Source organism: Prionailurus viverrinus, chromosome B1, assembly GCF_022837055.1.
Source record: "Prionailurus viverrinus isolate Anna chromosome B1, UM_Priviv_1.0, whole genome shotgun sequence".
Taxonomy (NCBI): domain Eukaryota; kingdom Metazoa; phylum Chordata; class Mammalia; order Carnivora; family Felidae; genus Prionailurus; species Prionailurus viverrinus.
The window spans coordinates 21,418,479-21,437,400 of NC_062564.1; the positions used below are offsets into that span (position 1 = coordinate 21,418,479).

General features: G+C 36.2%; 1 protein-coding gene across 4 annotated transcripts in view; it reads right to left on the reverse strand.

Annotated features, from left to right (window-relative positions):
- MICU3 (mitochondrial calcium uptake family member 3) overlaps positions 1–18,922 on the reverse strand; it is a 113,295-nt gene that overhangs the window by 20,507 nt on the left and 73,866 nt on the right. For 3 of the 4 annotated variants that reach the window (XR_007151695.1, XR_007151694.1, XM_047856839.1), the window contains exons 7-9: positions 17,775–17,846; positions 14,608–14,646; positions 3,185–3,280 (exon numbers count right to left, since the gene is read on the reverse strand). Coding sequence is in view for 2 of the 4 variants with exons in the window: in XM_047856839.1 (XP_047712795.1) it covers positions 3,185–3,280; positions 14,608–14,646; positions 17,775–17,846 (207 nt within the window). In the remaining 2 variants the exon portion in view is untranslated. The remainder of the gene's footprint in view (positions 1–3,184; positions 3,281–14,607; positions 14,647–17,774; positions 17,847–18,922) is intronic. The other variant, XM_047856840.1, reaches the window with a different exon arrangement.

An 18,922-nucleotide genomic window follows, 5' to 3' on the forward strand; every position in this document is an offset into this window, starting at 1 on the left:
CAGTGAAATGAGATGGCTTTGTTTTACACAGGTTTTAAATAATGACCTCATTCTTCCAGCTTTTCTCATGCCCACTGAACAGAGCAGATCTTCGTTTACAGTCTTTCATCATCAAAATCTTATTAGACTTAGGTTGCACTTATCCAGATAATCCAGACCCACAGAGGCATAAGTAACAGTTTGACATTAGAGAAAAAAAAATTAGAAAATGGAAATGGTGAAAACTTTTCTCCCCCCATTCAATGAAACAGAGCACTGTTGGGAGTCATTGAAAACTATACCAGTGCCCTTAGTATCCTGGCAGTGTTATGTAACTTAAATCACAGGGGAGTTGGGACAAAATAGAGACTTTATCCCTTTGATTCTTGTGCTCATTGTTAAAATAAAATGAATTCAGGTGTTTTCATAACAAAGCAAGAAAAAGCCACAAAAGAACCCTATGGCCATTTATGAAAGACCCTTATCTTTTGGGGCTTAAAAATTACTTTAAAAGATTTCATCAAAAATAAAATAAATTAATACATTTGCATGGAATTAAAATGTCAAATATTACAAATTTTTAAAATATCTTTCAATGTATTTTTATTGATTACAGTGGTATAATAATCTTATCAAACTCTATCCAAGGGTGGTGTATCAAACAGATTTCTAAGCTTTCTTTCAAACTAATGTGAATTCTGAAATACTGATACTATAAACAATTCGATGTACACTGGCATCAGTAGGAACCGATAAGGAATTACGATGAGCTGTAACTTAACTACAGTTAATTCTCAATTATCCTCTCTCATGTGGGACGGTAGTAACAGAGATAATCCCCAAATAATTATTTTACTTTAGAAGACAATATAAGTTTTGTTTTCTTCTTTCTTCTATCCGATCTACTTTCATGATGTTTGAATCAATTCATTAAGTAATCTAGCATCTTATGAGTGAAGTGTAGGTTGATCATAGCCAATAGTGTGCTAGTACACAAGCTCTTTAGGAAAAAAAAAACCCAACAACTCCGATTTGTAGTGTTGGCCAATTTCTATGGTATTAATTCCTCTATCATGGCCACTTTCAAGGACCAACAGGATGCCATGGAATGTTGAATTGGGAAGAGATGTGCAGAATTAGCTCTAGGAAGCCATAAAATCTAGCTCCAGCACACCTCTGACGAGTGAAAAACATCTTCAAAAGGTCTTATGCATACATATAATCTTTGAGTATATGTAAGAGCTGACTGGTCTTCTGATACTAAACCTCCCCAGATCTGGATTAAATTCAACATCGAATTAGCAGATTGTGTCCAACTGTGGGAATTTCTTAGATTAAAGACAGGCTGGAGGCTGAGAGGTGGACAGTCTCCGATGGAAAGAGAGCAGGGACAGGACTGTTAGTTTGAAGCTAGGTCCCAGTTGGGCTGTAGGACTCCAGGGCTCACGTCCCGAGTTGCTCTTATTTCAGGCATTTACTACCACGTGCCTGCACAAATGATTACAGAAGTAAGTACTTCTAACATACCTGTAAATGGGACATCAATTACCACTTTATGCCTTAAAAATGGTTCAAATTAAAAGGTAATTTTAAAGGGTTAATTACTGGTCATAATTACATCATATTTACATATCAGAGGTAAATTGGAGAAAGGGAAAAATGCTTTATTTATGTTTTTGGATTTTAAAATTGAGCACAATTGACAAAACTAACATTGCCAAGTGTTTGCCTAGCCTAGGGGTGCCAACAGGGTAACACTGTATACGGGTAACAGAAGTCACACCTGGATTCCTGTTCACGTCTTCAGATTTTTAGGTGTAATTTTTAAGTCAAAGTTTAGGGCTGCCTGGGTGGCTCAGTCGGTTGGGCGTCCGACTTTGGCTCAGGTCATGATCTCGCAGTCCGTGAGTTCAAGCCTCACGTTGGGCTCTGTGCTGACAACTCAGAGTGTGGAACCTGTTTCAGATTCTGTGTCTCCCTCCCTCTCTGTCCCTCCCCAACTCACACTCTGTCTCGCTCTCTCTCTCTGTTTAATAAATAAACATTAAAAAAATGTAAAAAAAAAAAAAAGTCAAAGTTAGAAAAAGAAATGAGAAGCTAACTTTCTTTTTTTTTTTATTTTTATTTAAATTTTTCTTTTTTCAACGTTTATTTATTTTTGGGACAGAGAGAGACAGAGCATGAACGGGGGGGGGGGGGGGGCAGAGAGAGAGGGAGACACAGAATTGGAAGCAGGCTCCAGGCTCTGAGCCATCAGCCCAGAACCCGACGCGGGGCTCGAACTCACGGACCGCGAGATCGTGACCTGGCTGAAGTCGGCCGCTTAACCGACTGCGCCACCCAGGCGCCCCTCACTTTAAAGAGAAAAATAATGAAAAATATATCTCAGTATTTACTGAAAAGTTCTTTGTGGTAAGACTGACAGCCATTTCTAATAAAGTTCTTAAAAATTAATAGAAAATATAAAATAGTGTTTAATGTAAAAGACATAGCCCATCTTTAAAAATGACAAATCGCTAACAAAACAAAACAAAACAAATGAAAAATCCCTAATAACAGCAGCATAATGAGTCGGTGGTGGGAGCACCCCACCTGAGTGCAGCAATAAGGTGCATGTCTCTAGGGAATTCAAGAACAATAACGAATAATCGTCAGTCCGCTTTTTAATTTTTCATGCACTGGCAATCCTACACAGTGTCAAGTTAAAATATCCCTCCCTTCCTTGACTGACTTCTCCTAGCATACCTCCCCTATCCCCCTTGGTAAGCTACACGCTAATATTAGGAAATTTAATATTGAAATCTACCATACTCTAAAGCATTAGCTATCTTTTACCAAGTTACAAGTTTTAGCCTTCATGTAACATTGCAAATTATAAGGTTAAAAGATTCAGTGAAACAATAAAATAGTACTTTTAAATTTCCTGAAAGTGAGCCTTAAGTTAAAAATAGCAATATTTCTTTTTAATTAAGTTGGAAAGTCACAAGTTGATTTAATATAGACCACTATAGGTGGCTTTGCAGCCACTGCCAGCACAGAGGACATATTCGAACATACCGTTCGGACACGGGAATTATTGCTTTACTGGAGAAAAGGGAAAATATAAAATTATTGCTGGTTTCATCATTGTAACTCTGAAATGAAATGAAGACCAGATTTACAAAACGGCAAATAGTACAACGTCCTGCTTGAGGTTTAATTGTACCTCTGCGAGGTCTGAAAAGAGTGCTTGGCTTGTATTACGTCTCAGTGTATCCCAATAGCTTCTGGAGACCAGTTCCTCAGCATCTGTCTTAAGTACCTGTAGAAGTTTTAAGAAGTACATCTGAAATCTAAAGAACAGTCACAAAGAATGATAATTTATACACTTTAAGTCTCTTCTAGCCAACCTTGAAAAGAAAACACATTAACTTACCTGTTTTGTTTTCTGCTGTGCACAACAGTATTATATTACATTGCTGGTAAACCCGGGGTATTTTTTCAAAGGTGTAATGGTATATAACCACTATTTCCACGTACAATGTGGCTTTGTCAAAAAGAATCGCATTCCTCGGTCCTCCCCCATGCTGCCTACAGAAACATGCGTAACTTCTAAGAAAGTGTGAAATAAGCATTTTATTCACACCTTATGTGAATTCATTTGGAGAATATTTTGGTAATTTTGTAGCGACCTATAAAAATGATACTTAATTTAAAAATCAGTTATTGTTGGCTAGTGTACATTGTGTCAGTGCATCAGAGTCAAAATGACCACATTCATATTTAGAGGAACAAAGCTGAAACTAATCTAAAACATATACAGAATAAATATGCCAGTTTACGTTAAACCACCTAAAGTTACTCAGGGATTTGGTAGCTGTGTCTATTGTGAATAGATGAGGGACTTCCTAATCTTCTATCTCAGTACTGGCTAGACTGAAGAAGGCGATGGAAACCAACAGTAAGAAATGCAGTCTAATCTTCATATGAAAATGCAGAACTACAAGCTTAACTTGGGTCTCTGTAAACAAACATAATTACACGCAGTTTCTGGCACGGTTTATCAGGGAAGATTTCACAGGTGCTCAGGCTTGGTATTCTGGTTATTGTGAGAAGAAAATGCTGCTCGGCGTACTTAGGAGCGGCTGATGATTTTTATTTGTGTGTGTGTTAATTTTTAAAAGTCTGGTGCCATTAATAAAATCATAATGCATTTGGGAATTATTTCAACACACTAAACTTTACTTCATTATTATTAATTAGAAAAAAAACACTGCTTACTGATCATATTTTAATAGAATCTTAGATGTTAATAATAATGTATAATGTAGCAGAAATCACTTATATAAACATAGAGGTACTTATTACCATCAGTGTAAATGCAGCAATATACCAGAGGATCTGCTCATCACCCCCTCTAGTAACAAAATAAAATGTAACTGAGCAATTATAAGCCAAGTGAGTAAAATCAGCTGAATTTAGAACAAAGTCCATGTCTTTATATAAGTATGGTAGAACCTCAGTAAATGTTAGCTAGATTAGGTACTCTGCAAAGATTATCTTAATATTTTCAACATGGATACATTTTTTTATTGTAACTGAGAAGGTTATGGTAAAGAAAGGGATTGTTAAACCTATCAAACTAGAAAATAAGGCTTACTACCCTGTTATTTGGAGGGTAACAGGAATGGTTCACTTTGTGAAGCCATGCCTCTCTCCTTCCAACACTGGTCACCATCGCCGCTCACGCACATGCACACACACATGCACACACACCAACACTGATGACATCAGAAGGATGTTCATAACATATTAAGGGATACAATTAGTTTGATAGACTATACTGATGTGGATCTCTACATTTTCTGAGCATAGAAAAGGCGTAAATGTATTCAAACATACTGATTATCTCTGAATGATGAGATTGGGATATGTTTTATTTTCCTCTTTTTGCTACCCATATTTTAAAATATTTTAAGAATGTACATTTATCTATCAGGATCATATATTTTTCAATAAAAATATCTTACTTAGAACGTAACAGCTTAATGGTCCCTCCTGTAGAAAGCTCTCACACTCAACATTTAGCTCCAAAGATTAAATTATGATAGAATATATAACTGAATTGCTATAACTGCCAATATATGTTGTTTTATCCATAGGCTTTTAGATTATAGAGTTTCTGGGGAAAGGGACACTATTCTTACAGCAATTATTGTCATTCCTCATATTAATATGTCATTCCTTGTACTGAGGGGGAAAAAGCTAATACATCAGTGATTTTCTTGGCACAGTCATAGGTGTGTTTGTTCAGGAGACAGGATTTAATTTTTGATAATGACTCAGGGATTAATTTGGGGGATGAAATCGAGGGTAGATTTTCAGAACATGCAAAACTAGTAGAAAACTTTAGTATCAGAAAAATATAACACAATATTTAAAACAAGCTTAAAGTAGTAATGAAAATCAGCCTAGATTTTAATAGCAAGAAAGGCAAAGCAAATACAAAACCAGAATATATGCAATACAGACTAAGAAAAGACTAAGAGGGGGAAATGCCCAAATATAACTCACTAAGCATTGTGATGGTTCTTAAATAGATATCATGATGCTTTGATATGCAAATGTGGGAAAATTTGCAAAGACTTCTTGAAGTCTTCTCAGTGTCTGATTACTATATGAGCTTTAGGCCTCCTTACTAGAATGTTGTTAGGTGTAGAAATTATTAAAAGAGGTAACAGAAGACATAGTTCAGAAGAACTTCAAAAATGAATGGCAAAGGCAAAATGATATCCCACATGTACTATACTTTTTAAGACTGATATCTTCTTTTGCGTAATTTAGAGCCTGTTATTAGAACTTCCTTAAACTTTGAAGTTTGGTCAAGAATTTCCTCTGTCTTTTTGGATGAGCCAAAGTAGCATCCTACTGAAGGCATTCCATGACATTAACCATACAAAGGATAAAAGGAAGGAAGGAGCAAAGGTCTGAAAATTCCTATGTTGAAATACTAACTCCCAAGGTGATAGTATTAGGAGGAAGTGGGGCCTCTGGGAGGTGATTAGGTCACTAGGGCAGAGCCCTCATGAATGGGATTAGTGCTCTTATAAAAGAGGTCTGAGAGAGCTCATTAGCCTCCTTCCACCACTTGAGGATCCAGTGAGAAAGTGCTATTTATGAACCATGAAGTAGGCCCTCATCAGCTACCACACTGAATCTGTCAGCAACATCATCTTAAACTTCCCAGCTTCCAGAATTGTGAGAAATGTTTGTTCTTTATAAGCCACTCGGTTTAAGGTATTTTGTTATAGCAACACGAATTGGCTAAGACAGAAGGAAAAAAAGGAAGGATGGAAGGAAGGGCGGAAGGAAATAAATAAATAAAAGAAGGGAGAAAGGAAAGACAGAAGGAAGAGAAAACAATTTAGTAAAAAAGACGACTGATTTCAAGAAGGGAACATACCATTGTGGTAAGCAGAATAATGGCTCCCTAAAGTTGTCCACATGCAGATAGGCAAATACCTATATACAGTTAGGATCTGAGAAAGCTTACACTTAGAGATTAGGCAAACTGGAAAAACAAAAACAAAGCAGCAGCCCATGGAATCAGACAGTAAATTGTCTTTACTGTTAGTGATACTCAAAAACATACACAGAAAAATAAAAGCAAACAAATAAAAAATAATCTGGGCCACTATGACAACTATGGCCTGAAAAACTATAATCCAAGAATTGTAATTTAAAGTTACATAGGACTGGGGCACCTGGGTGGCTCAGTCAGTTAAGCAGCCGACTCTTGATTTCAGGTCAGGTCATGATCTCACGGTTTAGGAGTTCGAGCCCCGCGTAGGGCTCTACACTGACAGTGTGCAACCTGCTTGGGATTCTCTCTCCCCCTCTCTCTGCCCTCCTGTGCTCTCTCACTCTCTCTCTCTCAAAAATAAATAAACTTGGGGCGCCTGGGTGGCGCAGTCGGTTAAGCGTCCGACTTCAGCCAGGTCACGATCTCGCGGTCCGTGAGTTCGAGCCCCACGTCGGGCAGTGGGCTGATGGCTCAGAGACTGGAGCCTGTTTCTGATTCTGTGTCTCCCTCTCTCTCTGCCCCTCCCCCGTTCATGCTCTGTCTCTCTCTGTCCCAAAAATAAATAAACGTTGAAAAAAAAATTTTTTTAAAATAAATAAATAAATAAAAAAATAAATAAATAAACTTAAAAAAATAAAGTTACATAGGACTGCAGTTCTCTCCAGTGTATCACAGAATAACCCACAGCCGCACCCACACACATACACATACACACACACCCCCTCCTGGAAAAAACACACCCCTAACCCAGTCCTTAAAGAATCTCCACAGACACATTCCAACAAATCTATACTCAAAATACAAAATTACTAAACACAAAAGAACATAAACCACCGTGAGTGAGACCCAGCAGAAACAACAAACCATAGAACAAAACCTGCAGACTTCAGATATTGAAATTATTAGGTATGGAATACAAAATAAGTTTAGTAAGTTTAAAGAATATAAAGCTGTATTTGAAAGGACTTTCCAGTAAGAACAGACTACTGAAAATGAATTGGCTGATCAGAAAAAAGAACCAAATAAAACCTCTGGACATTAAAGATGGAACCACTGAAACTTAGTATCATATTATACATACCTAAGGAGAAAATTAGCGAACTGGAATATAATGTGAATAAGTTATACAGAACACAACATGAAAAGAAAAAAAATATGGCAACTTATTAAGGAGAAGTTAAGAGACATAGAAGAGAACATTAGTATCTATGAAAGTTCCAGAAACCAGTAATAGAGAAAATGGGAAAGAGACCATATCCAGAGAGATACTGGCGGTGAATATTCAAGAATTGATGAAAAAATACAATCCCTGTATTTGAGAAGCCCAATACATTTCATGCTAAATAAAGGCAAAAAGGTATACTGTAGTCAAATTGTAGAATACAAAAGGCAAACAATTTTAAAAGTAGCTAGAAAGGAAAAAACAAGATTAACTACAAAATAATAATTAGACTTGGAACTGAACTTTCAATTTCAATAAAAACAGCCAGAAAACTGGAATGATATCATAATTTGCTGAGAATAAATGTCAACCTATAACAATAGATCTAGTAAGGTTATTTTCCAAATAAGGGCACAGATATATGTATGTATGTGTGTGTGTGTGTGTGTGCGTGTGTGTGTGTGCGTGCGTGCGTGTGTTTAGATGGTTAAAAGGTATAAACTTCTAGTTATAAAGATAAGTAAGTCCTGGGGATGTAAGGTACAACATGGTGACTATAGTTAATAACATTGTACTGTATAATGGAAGTTGCTAAGAGAGTAGTTCTCAGCACAAGGAAAACAATTTCTAACAATCTGAAGTGACAGAGGTCAACTAAACTTACTGTGGTAATCACTTTGCAATATATACATATATCAAATTATGTCATACACATTAAACTGATACAGTGTTATATGTCAATTATATCTCAATAAAATTAGGAAAATATAAGGGCAAAATGAAAACATTTCCAGGGGGACCCTCAGTTGAAGATAAACTTTCTGAGATTAAGACTGTGAGATTTAGGAGGGATGAGGTTAAAAAGGGGATTAATAAATGGCAGATATATAAGTAATTCTAAACTAACACTGATAGTATATATTTAAGAAGCCTAATTTGAAGGATTTAAAAAAATGACAAAAACCCAAACTTCGTACAAGTTCAAGTGTCCAGGCCAGGAGGGGAATGGGAGATATCAAAGCACTTTAAGACTATTTTTTAGGGAAGAGGTGAAGATATGGCATATCTAAGACTTCATTACCATAAGTATACTTATGGATATTTATGGAAATATAGTGAATGTCTTCTCAACTAATATAGGAAAATAAAGAGGAAAAATAGTGAAAATAGAGGAAATATAGTGAATGTCTTTTAAACTAATATAGAGGAAAATAAAGAGGAAAAATTAACCTTAGTTAATTCAAAAGAAAGGTAAGAAAGGAGAAGAGTATATGGAATGGCTAAAATAAATCTAAATAAATTAATAATCCCAGTAATGTAAATTGACTGTAATTTTCAAAAGCACAAATTATCACCCCACATAAAAAAGAACCAATAAAATACATAAAACATATGCTTTTAAAAAAGACATATCAGGGGCGCCTGGGTGGGTCAGTCAGTTAAGCATCTGACTCTTGACTTGGGCTCGGACAATGACCTTACGGTTTCTGAGTTTGAGGCCCACATTGGGCTCCATGCTTACAGCGCACGGCCTGCTTGGGATGCTCTCTCTCCCTCTCTCTCTCTCTCTGCCTCTCTCTCTCTCTCTCTCAAAAATAAATAAACTTAACATAAAAAAGACACATCAAAATATAAGGAGAGAGACTGAAAAAGATGTACTAGGCTTCCATTAATGACAGACAACCTTCTCATTAATAACTGAAAAAGCTGGACAAAACACAAAGTAGATACGTCTTCTTACAAGCATCGTAGAGACATTATTTGTCTCCGCTGCTGTGTAGACTGATGGTGCCAAAGCAATGGTGGGGAGACCTGCTTGCTCGCTGCCTTAGTACAAGAACAGCACTGGCACCAAAGACCAAAGTCATGACATTCTTCAGTTCCATATACTCATGTGAAAAAAACTTCACTTAAGAATGTATTTGCTGTCAATGTATCTGCTGCACTTGCATATTAATAGTTATAAAATACAATTTTTTAAATTCACCTGTGAGCACACGCCTCTTTAATATTCACTGGGATGAAACTAGGAGCATAAAACACTTCTGTGTTCTCCAGCACAGCGGTTGTCTTGAGAAAAAGCCTGTGTGCAAGGGCTTGTGTTGCAAGGTGAACTGGTCACTTTTTTTAGGAACTGTCATTTTTGCTTGGAAGAACAGTGGGTAGAAAAACTACAGTTATTCAGACTCTGGTATCTGGCAGACATTTTTTTGAACCAAGCACGCCTGTCACTTCAAGGGAAACGAATGATAGCATTTGTTGCCAAAATAACGTGACTGCAGCAGACTGAACGCAGAAGCAGCCACGAGAAACCAGCTCTCTTCTATTAGACCAGACACTACACAGGTTTGTGAAGAATGTGAAATACCAATCTCCTCACTACGTTTTTAAAGTTACTTTAAAACAAGGTTTATGTTTATTATTTTTAAATGGATTAATAAATACATTTAAACTTCTCGGTGTTAATTTCTAATATGGCAAGTATGGATACAACCAACATAAACCAAAGCTCTTTCGGGTCCTCTATAATTTTCAACAACGTAAAGGGATCGCGAGAACAAAAATGTTCGAGGAGTGCTGCTTACAGCAACAAAAGGGAGTGAACTAGGACTGGATGCAACAGTGTAGATGACACCAACAATCTGTCGTGTCAAAGAAGCAGAAACAGAAAAACTCCTGTAATATGATCCCATTCATACGAGGCACAAAAATGGGTCAAACTAAACCACGTTGTTGAGGGTGCATTAGGTAGGTGGTAAACCCACACGGCAAAGCAGTGATTTACATAAAAGTCATGATTGTGGTTATCTTATGGAGGAAGGGGAGGGATTGTGACTGGAAAGACCTATGAAGGGGTGTCTGGGGGCACGGCAATTTTTTATTTACTGATCTGTGGGTTATATTTTTATTATTATTACTTATTTTATATTTACATTTTATTTGCCATAAGTTTCTGAACTAAAAAATATATTGTATTTTTTAATTATTTTTTTAAGTTCGTTTTTATTTATTTTGAGGGAGAGTTGGAGCAAGTGGGGGAGGGGCAGAGAGAGAGGGAGACAGAATCACACGCAGGTTCCTTGCTGTCAGCACAGAGCCCATTGCGGGGCTTGAACCCACAAACCGTGACATCATGACCTGAGCCGAAATCAGGAGCCAGATGCTTAAATGACTGAGGCATCCCTGAACTAAAAAATATATTTTATAACTAAGGGAAAGCTTCATCATTACTACAGGAAAAAACAGAAAACGAAACAAAATATGGGGTGCCAGGGTGGCTCAGTCAGTTAAGCGTCTGACTTTGACTCAGGTCATGATCTCACAGTTTGTGAATTCGAACCCTACGTTGGGCTCTGTGCTGACAGCTGAGTCTGGAGCCTGTTTCAGATTCGGATTTTGTGTCTCCCTCTCTCTCTCTCTCTCTCTCTCTCTCTGCCCCCCCCCCCCCAGCTTGTGTGCTCTCTCTCTCTCAAAAATACAAATAAATAAACGCAAAAAAATAGAAAATAATGCAAAATATTAATAAGACTAGAGGTGATATATTTATTTTGACAACTATATTGATTTTCAGGCAAAAAAAAAACCCATTTCTAGAGATCTGGGGATAGTATATAAAGACACAATTCAATTAACTAAGAAGATGTAAGAAATCTATATTCTTGTGAGAGGCAGTAACAATGCTTCAAAATATATAAAATTTAAAAATAACAGAATTACAAGCAGAAATTAGGTCTATCGTTGTAATGTATAATTTAAAATACTAATTGACAGAGCAAGCTGACAAAAACATTAATAATGATAGAGGTTTAAAACACATATTAACATGTTTGATCTTACGCAGAATACAACCCTGCACCCCATATTGGAGAATACAGAGACACTGTTTTAGTCATGTCAAAAACTGTATAAAAACTGGTGCATTTTCTGACTACAATGGAATCAGAGTAATTAAAACAATCTTTAAAAAAGTTTTTAAAAATCAAATAGGGTATTTCAAAGTAAAATATACTTGATTTTGCACTATTTATTCTTTTGCATTTTTTACATTTATTTTCATTGCTGTGGCCAGATAATCAAGAGCTGAATATATGAGAAACACGGAAAGAATCACAGATGTTTGCAACAGAAAAGGCAACAAGGTAACTATATTCTTGGATACAAAGGAGTATGCTCAACCTTATAGGATGGCAAGAAATAATCTGACATAACACAGGCAGAATCTACTGTGAGGGTGATTGAATTTTGTAAGAGGCTCTTACAGAGGCCACAGAATCTCTCTATAGTCAAAGTTATGAGGGTCCCTGCACCTTTCCTGAAGGAACTTCTTCCTAAGGTAGGATCTGCAGTGGTATTCAGCTCCATGAACTATACTCACACTGTGCACTTTAGCATTCCAGCTGATGTACAATTTTGGAAACTAGCACATAACTGCCAGTAAATTTATAATATTGTACTAATACATTTGTGCACTACATGCATTAATGATATTTGATATAAATTTTCAGGCCAACTGACCTTTTTTTTTAATTGTAAACACATTTTCCTTGTTTGCTTGCATTGTTTTGAAAATAATCATACCTTTCTGAGCAAAAACTGCTCTATCAGAGGGAAAAAAAGTCAGTTTATATAACCAACTAAGACCTAAGGGAGTTAAAAAGTCATGTAATCCATTTAATAAGACTGGATAAAAATGACACCAAGTTACACCACTTTAAAATATGTATTTTATATTATTAGATGGAAAAAATATTTTCAGTTAAAATACATGATAAAAAATTTTAAAATATTACAATAAGATGAAAATCATATATTTGCTTTCTTATTTTTTTTTTTAAATTTGTTTTTTTTTCAACGTTTATTTATTTTTGGGACAGAGAGAGACAGAGCATGAACGGGGGAGGGGCAGAGAGAGAGGGAGACACAGAATCGGAAACAGGCTCCAGGCTCTGAGCCCTCAGCCCAGAGCCTGATGCGGGGCTCGAACTCCCGGACCGCGAGATCGTGACCTGGCTGAAGTCGGACGCTTAACCGACTGCGCCACCCAGGCGCCCCTATTTGCTTTCTTATTAAATACACAAGCATAATAAAAATGAAATAGACAATTTAAATCTACTTCTCCATATTATTCAACTAATGTCTGAGTGATTGCAATTTGTATGTGTAGTTTAAACTAGAGCTATGTTAGTATCTATTTCCTTTTGACAAGAGTACTCTGAAAATCATCTATATGAAAATCATTTGAGTTTAAAGGAAAAATATAAAATGCCACAGTTGGAAAAATGGCTCATTCAATGACACATGAGATTAGAAAAATAAGTAATAAAGTCACAAGTATTAACATTTATTAAGTTTCACAGTACATATAATCTGTGAGATTTCCCTCTCTCTTTACCTGTCTGCACCCCCCCCCCCCCCACTCTCTCACTCGTTCTCTTTAAATAAATAAACAAAAAAAAATGGAGGCGCCTAGGTGGCTCAGTTGTTTAAGTGTCTGGTTCTTGGTTTTGGCTCACGTCATGTTCCCACAGTTCATGAGTTCTAGCCCCGCAGAGGGCTCTGCGCTGACAGTGTGGAGCCTGCTTGGGATTCTCTCTCTCTCCCTCTCTCTCGGCCCTTCCCCGCTCTCTCACTCGCTCTGTTTCAAAATAAATAAACAAACTTAAAAAAAATAACCTGTGAGATTTTCATTTTATATATTCTTACAAAGCTTTGAAATGATTAACAGAGGAACATTAAAATTTTCAAGAAAATGGAAAACTGTATTTAATGGAAAAAGTAGTGAACTTTGTAGTAAAAATTTAAAACACTTGTAAGGTGTCAAAACAAGTAGTCAGAAGGGTCCCATGGACTTGGGTTGTTCTCCAACCCATTCTAGGTCCATTCCTTGTGACTGAAGCAAGATACCGTGGATTTATTTTATGTTGAATCATCCTCCAGTGTATGTTCAAAGCTAGAACAGAGTTAATTTTTATAGTTTGGAATTCTGGCTAAGTCTCCGACACAGGAGACCGCACGCCTGCTTTGCACACTGTAACTCTAACACTTTCAGCAGGAGACGGAGTCAGTAACCCTGAACTCAGGGGCTTCTCTCAGGGGGACTTTGTTTACTGAAGGATCCTTCTAAATGACTTAAGGATCCTTGGGGAAACTAAATGAACTGTGCATGTTTACATTCAAAAGGGGCCATGGCCTATATGCTCCATTGTTAGTAGCTGGGATAACCAACAAGCTCTGAGTTTCCAGGAGGAAGGAAAGGAGAAGAAAACTGAGCATAAGCATATATGGAAGATCCTTTGCAGAACTGTCAACTTTTTCAAGAAAAGAAGAGTCTGAAAGTGGTAATCCTCTTTGAGAAATAACATGATATATTAAACATGTCAAGTATCATACCAGACTTTTGTACAGACCACAGGCCATAGGCAGGCATTCAAGATTTTAGAAAAATTTTACAGAAATAGTGATGACCAAGAAAAGCCTATCTATTAATATTCCTCTTTATCAGAACTGAGAAAGACTGTTATCAGACGGAGAGATCTAGTACTTAAAATACCTGTGTTGTGCAGGAGCATAGCCTGAGAATCTGCTCCATAATTTGTATTTAACTCTTCAAATACTGCTGAAAAATATAAAATTTTGATTATTCTATCAGAGCTTTTGGTAGTTGTTCACTCACCTTTCCCTTATTTTAATCTAAAGTTAAAGATATACACCTGCTTTGTAAATTTTAGTCTTCTTATAAATCTAGGAAGGAAATAAAAAAAATTGGCTTGGCCACACCTTATTATATTCAATAAATTCCTCAACATTTTCAATAGTAGATATAGCTGGGTACAAAGAAATAACATCATCAAGTACAACAGGTGAGGGATATTTACATAAAGAACATTTAAAGTATTGTACATACACTATTAGTAGGAGAATGGTATCCATAAAGTTGAAGACGCTGACATAGAGCACAAAGGGCCAAATGAAGTGTCACATTTCAGAATGAACCCAAGTATAGCAAAAGAAAAAAAGAAAAAGACGACAAAATAATCAATTAGGAAGGGCAAATCATTATGCTACATTCTAAATAGAGCACACACACAATACAAGTGGGATAAATGTTAAAGATGAGTAGCAAAGTTTTTCAAATTTCACACAATTAAATATTAAGTGAATCTGCTCATTTCAACCATCTTCATTTTAACTTTCTGACAGAACTATGGCTTTGAGTAAAACACTCCTCTGAAGTACACGGTTCTACTGAGACGCTTCAGCAATTCCATATGGATTAGGGGAAAACTCCAGATGTGGCAGCATGGTAGTGGATATGGTATGAGACACCTGCAGTGGAATCTTGTTCTGCTCTTTTTAGTGCCATGACCTGAGGCAAGTCAATGAAGCTCTCTAAGATGGCTTCCTCCTCTGGAAAACAGTATGAAACTTACCTGCAGAAATGTAATGAGGACTAAATGGGAGCAACACTTATAATGGACATAGCACAGAGTGTCTCAAGATATGTTGTTTCCCTCTTGACTTCCGAAGCACAGTTTTATTTCATGAGGATTTAGTATATTTCATATACTGTTAAGTGGCGACATGTTTTAGCTCATTTGATCCCCATAACAATCACATGTGGCCATTACTCCTATTATCCCCATGGCACAAATGAAGAAACTGAGGCACACAGAGGCTAGGACCTGTTCAAGGTCAGGCAGATAATGAATGGCAGAGCTGATACTCAAACTCTGAAAATCTGGCTCCTGAGCCTGTGCTCTACTGTCTCTCTAATGTAATCAATGTTATTTTCACTATAAGCTAAATTTCAATTGCTTAAAGATTCAAAAATCTTACCAGTTCAGATTTGCATTATTTAAAATGTGGCATCTATTAACAATAGATTACCATAGAGAGCTGTATTGTCTTAGAGTGCTGTTTATTTAGTTCAGAGGCTGTCTAAAGACTATTTCTGAATTGCTTTAAGAAATGGTTCTGATGGCTAAATTATACAAATAAATTTCAAGAGCACTAATTAAACTCTGTAAGGTAAATACCTATGAAGTACCTGTGGAGATCAATGGCTTTAGTGTTTCCTTATATATAAACAAGCTATACAGTATATTACTTATAAGTCACTTTTATCTGTTCTTTAAAACAAGTCTCCTCCATGTATTTCCTAGAGGAAGCTTCAGTGACCTATATGCATATAAAATTATACAATTTAGGGTATGTTGATATAACTTAAGTTTCAAATTCGGATAGACTTTCTCTAATTAATCAAAGTTAATAAGGTTTTACTATATCGCTATTATGAACTATTTTCATTAAACCAGCATTAAATTCACTATTCCTGGGCTGCAATAAAGCTCAGAGCCAAGCTTTGTGCTGACAATGTAGCTTTTCCCAGTGTGGTTTGTCTGCTGTCATTGCTCCCTTTTCTCTCTCCCTTTGTTACTTGACTTACGTATTTTAGTAAATGTTAATGATTAGAACAGCACTGTGTTTTCCTTGCAAGATTCACAAGCCCTTTCTGACAGCAGTATAGATAAATAAATAAACAAAACTGTTAAAATTTTGAAACTAATGTAAACATTGTGTTTCAACTATACTGAAAAAAAAAGCCAGTTAAATTTCTGTCCATTGAAATATGATCTATTCTGTTCCCGAAGTATAGCAAAAGATTAATCAACATAATTCAGCCTCCTAAATGATATTTTATTACCAATTTGCTTATGCAGTTAAATATAGTTAATCTATCCAAATTAAAATAACTTCTTACACTTTCCATATATTATCTACAGAAAATAAAATTTACGAAGGTATTTAGTTCTCCATGTTATTGCTAATACGCTAAAAAAATGGCATTATAGAGCTAATTCATGTGGGATTTATGAATTATAATTTGAAAATCACGAGACCTGAATTAGAGAACTCGTAATGCCCCTTTTAATACCTGACTAACATTATAACCAGCTCTTTGATTTTCTAAGAGTGTCTTCCATACGCTTTGTCAATTAGAATACTGAGGGTGACTCAACAAAAACTGATAATTATATCACAGTCAAATAGCTTATGAAATAATAAGTATTCCATAATCCTGATAATCTGCTTTTATTAATGTAAATATAAATACACAATCTATTGGGATTAAATATGGCACCATCTGCTACAGATAATACATGTTTTTTTTTAAAAAACGTGAAATATATCCTTATAACAATGAGAATAATAAAAAATGTTGCAGCTCTCTAGGTAGACCAACTAAGCTGCTGCACAGGGCCACTAATTTAAAATGAAACAGTCATCACTTACATCTCAACAAAACTGTGTTTCTGCTATCTAAGGACCAGACGAAGAAATAGGCTATAATGGTTAAAGTACAGATCTGGAGCTGCCCAACCATGGTCTCAAATCTTAGCTTGCCATAATTACAGATAATAAGGTAACTAATTTAACTGGTGGGCCGACAAGCATCCAGCACAGTCCCTGAGAGTAAGATCTCAGCACCTGTTTGTTATTTGTATTATGTGAGCCTGGGATACTGTCGGGCGGAAATACTTGGGACAAACAGAAAGAAAACTGGTAGGGAAATGGAGGCAAAGGCTGCTTAACTCTACCTTCAGAGTAAGTTGAAAACATTACTCACCCCAGAAGAATCTTTTATTTCTAAGAACTCAAAAAAATATATTATTTCCTTGGTTTTGCTTCAACATCCATATTGTTACAGTGCCACTAAAGCCACTCATATGTAGAATTAAATCTTTGCAATTCACCTTTAAATTTTTTCAGGCATAATGATCTGTATTCGTCTATTATATGATATACCCTTCAAATCTCATGGAAAACAACAATATGGATGAAAATGAAAAAATGCATGTGATTATGGACACAGATGTTTAATATCAATATTTAAGATAATATTGATACAGATGCATAGAAATCTGAAGCAGTTTTCCTACGTAAGAACTTTAGGAAGCCTTCCTGCAAGGGATAGCTGTAAAGTTACCCACTGTAGTTCTTGTTTCTCAGCACGAATAAAACGACTCTCAGCTAGAAGGCCCACCTGAAACTACCATAAATTATTCTTACCAGCATTGCACGCTTTTCTTCATCTCCTTTAGTTTCTCTCTTTTCATTTTTTTTCCTGAATATCTCTTGAAGCTGACAAAGAAAGTGATCAAGAATCAAATATCCAGTGAGTTTCCAGAGCCCCACTTACCACCCTGTGCTAGGTATATTCTAAAAACATCTACCGAGAACATTCATACTGCTACAGATATATTTTCTGGTACCAATTTTTTTTTTTCCTGAGAAAAAGAAAACACACCCTTGGCTACTGGCAACCTATGGTTAAGTTAAATGTACAAGATTATAGCTTTACTTTATCTCTAAGACATAGAGACAGGGAGTCTGTGACCCACAAATAAAAAAGCCTACTGGGGTATAAAGAAAACTGGAACAGAATTCAGGATTGTGGTTTGGAGCCCATCTTCTGTCACTAACTTCATGATGGTGAACAGGTCACTCATCCCTCACGAGGCCCCAGTTTGCTCACGTGGAATGAGATGGCCTCGGAAGTCCTTTTCAGGTAACCGAATGCTGGTGGGAGCAAGGGCTCTGCCTATAACCCCTTGAGTAAGTTAGTCTAATCATTCACGGAATGTTTTCCACATCCAGAACAAGGAGGTAACTCCTTCCCTTACAGGAATATTTTTTTTTTCTCCAGCTTTATTGAGGTGTAATCGCCAGGTCTTGTAAGAATGTTGTGCAGAGTAAACATTACACATAGTTACTCAGCACATTGCCTGTCACAGAGTAACTTCTCAAGAGATGTCATTTATTATTATTAATGCTGTTATTTCCTCTTTAAAATTCTATTTTACAAAGGGAAGCCTAATCCTACCTCTATCACAGCTTTCTGGTGAGGTCAGTATTCTTGTCTGTGTAACCTGAACAGCGATCTCAACTCTTCATTTCGTAAGGCAATAGTTGAAAGTCAGATGAAATGTATTACCTCCCAACATAGGTAATAACACAAATACAGTACAAAATATAAATGATTTTGTGAACAAGTACATTTATCTCCACACTTTTTCTTTGTGAAAAGAGTTTTCAGCCAAGGTTATTAATAGTCATTTCATAAATAGGCAGGATAATCCTAGATTTTAGACTCTAACAACTAAGTTAGCTCAACTCTACCTCCTTCTTTCAGGAATTCTTTGCTGTCTACAAACTAA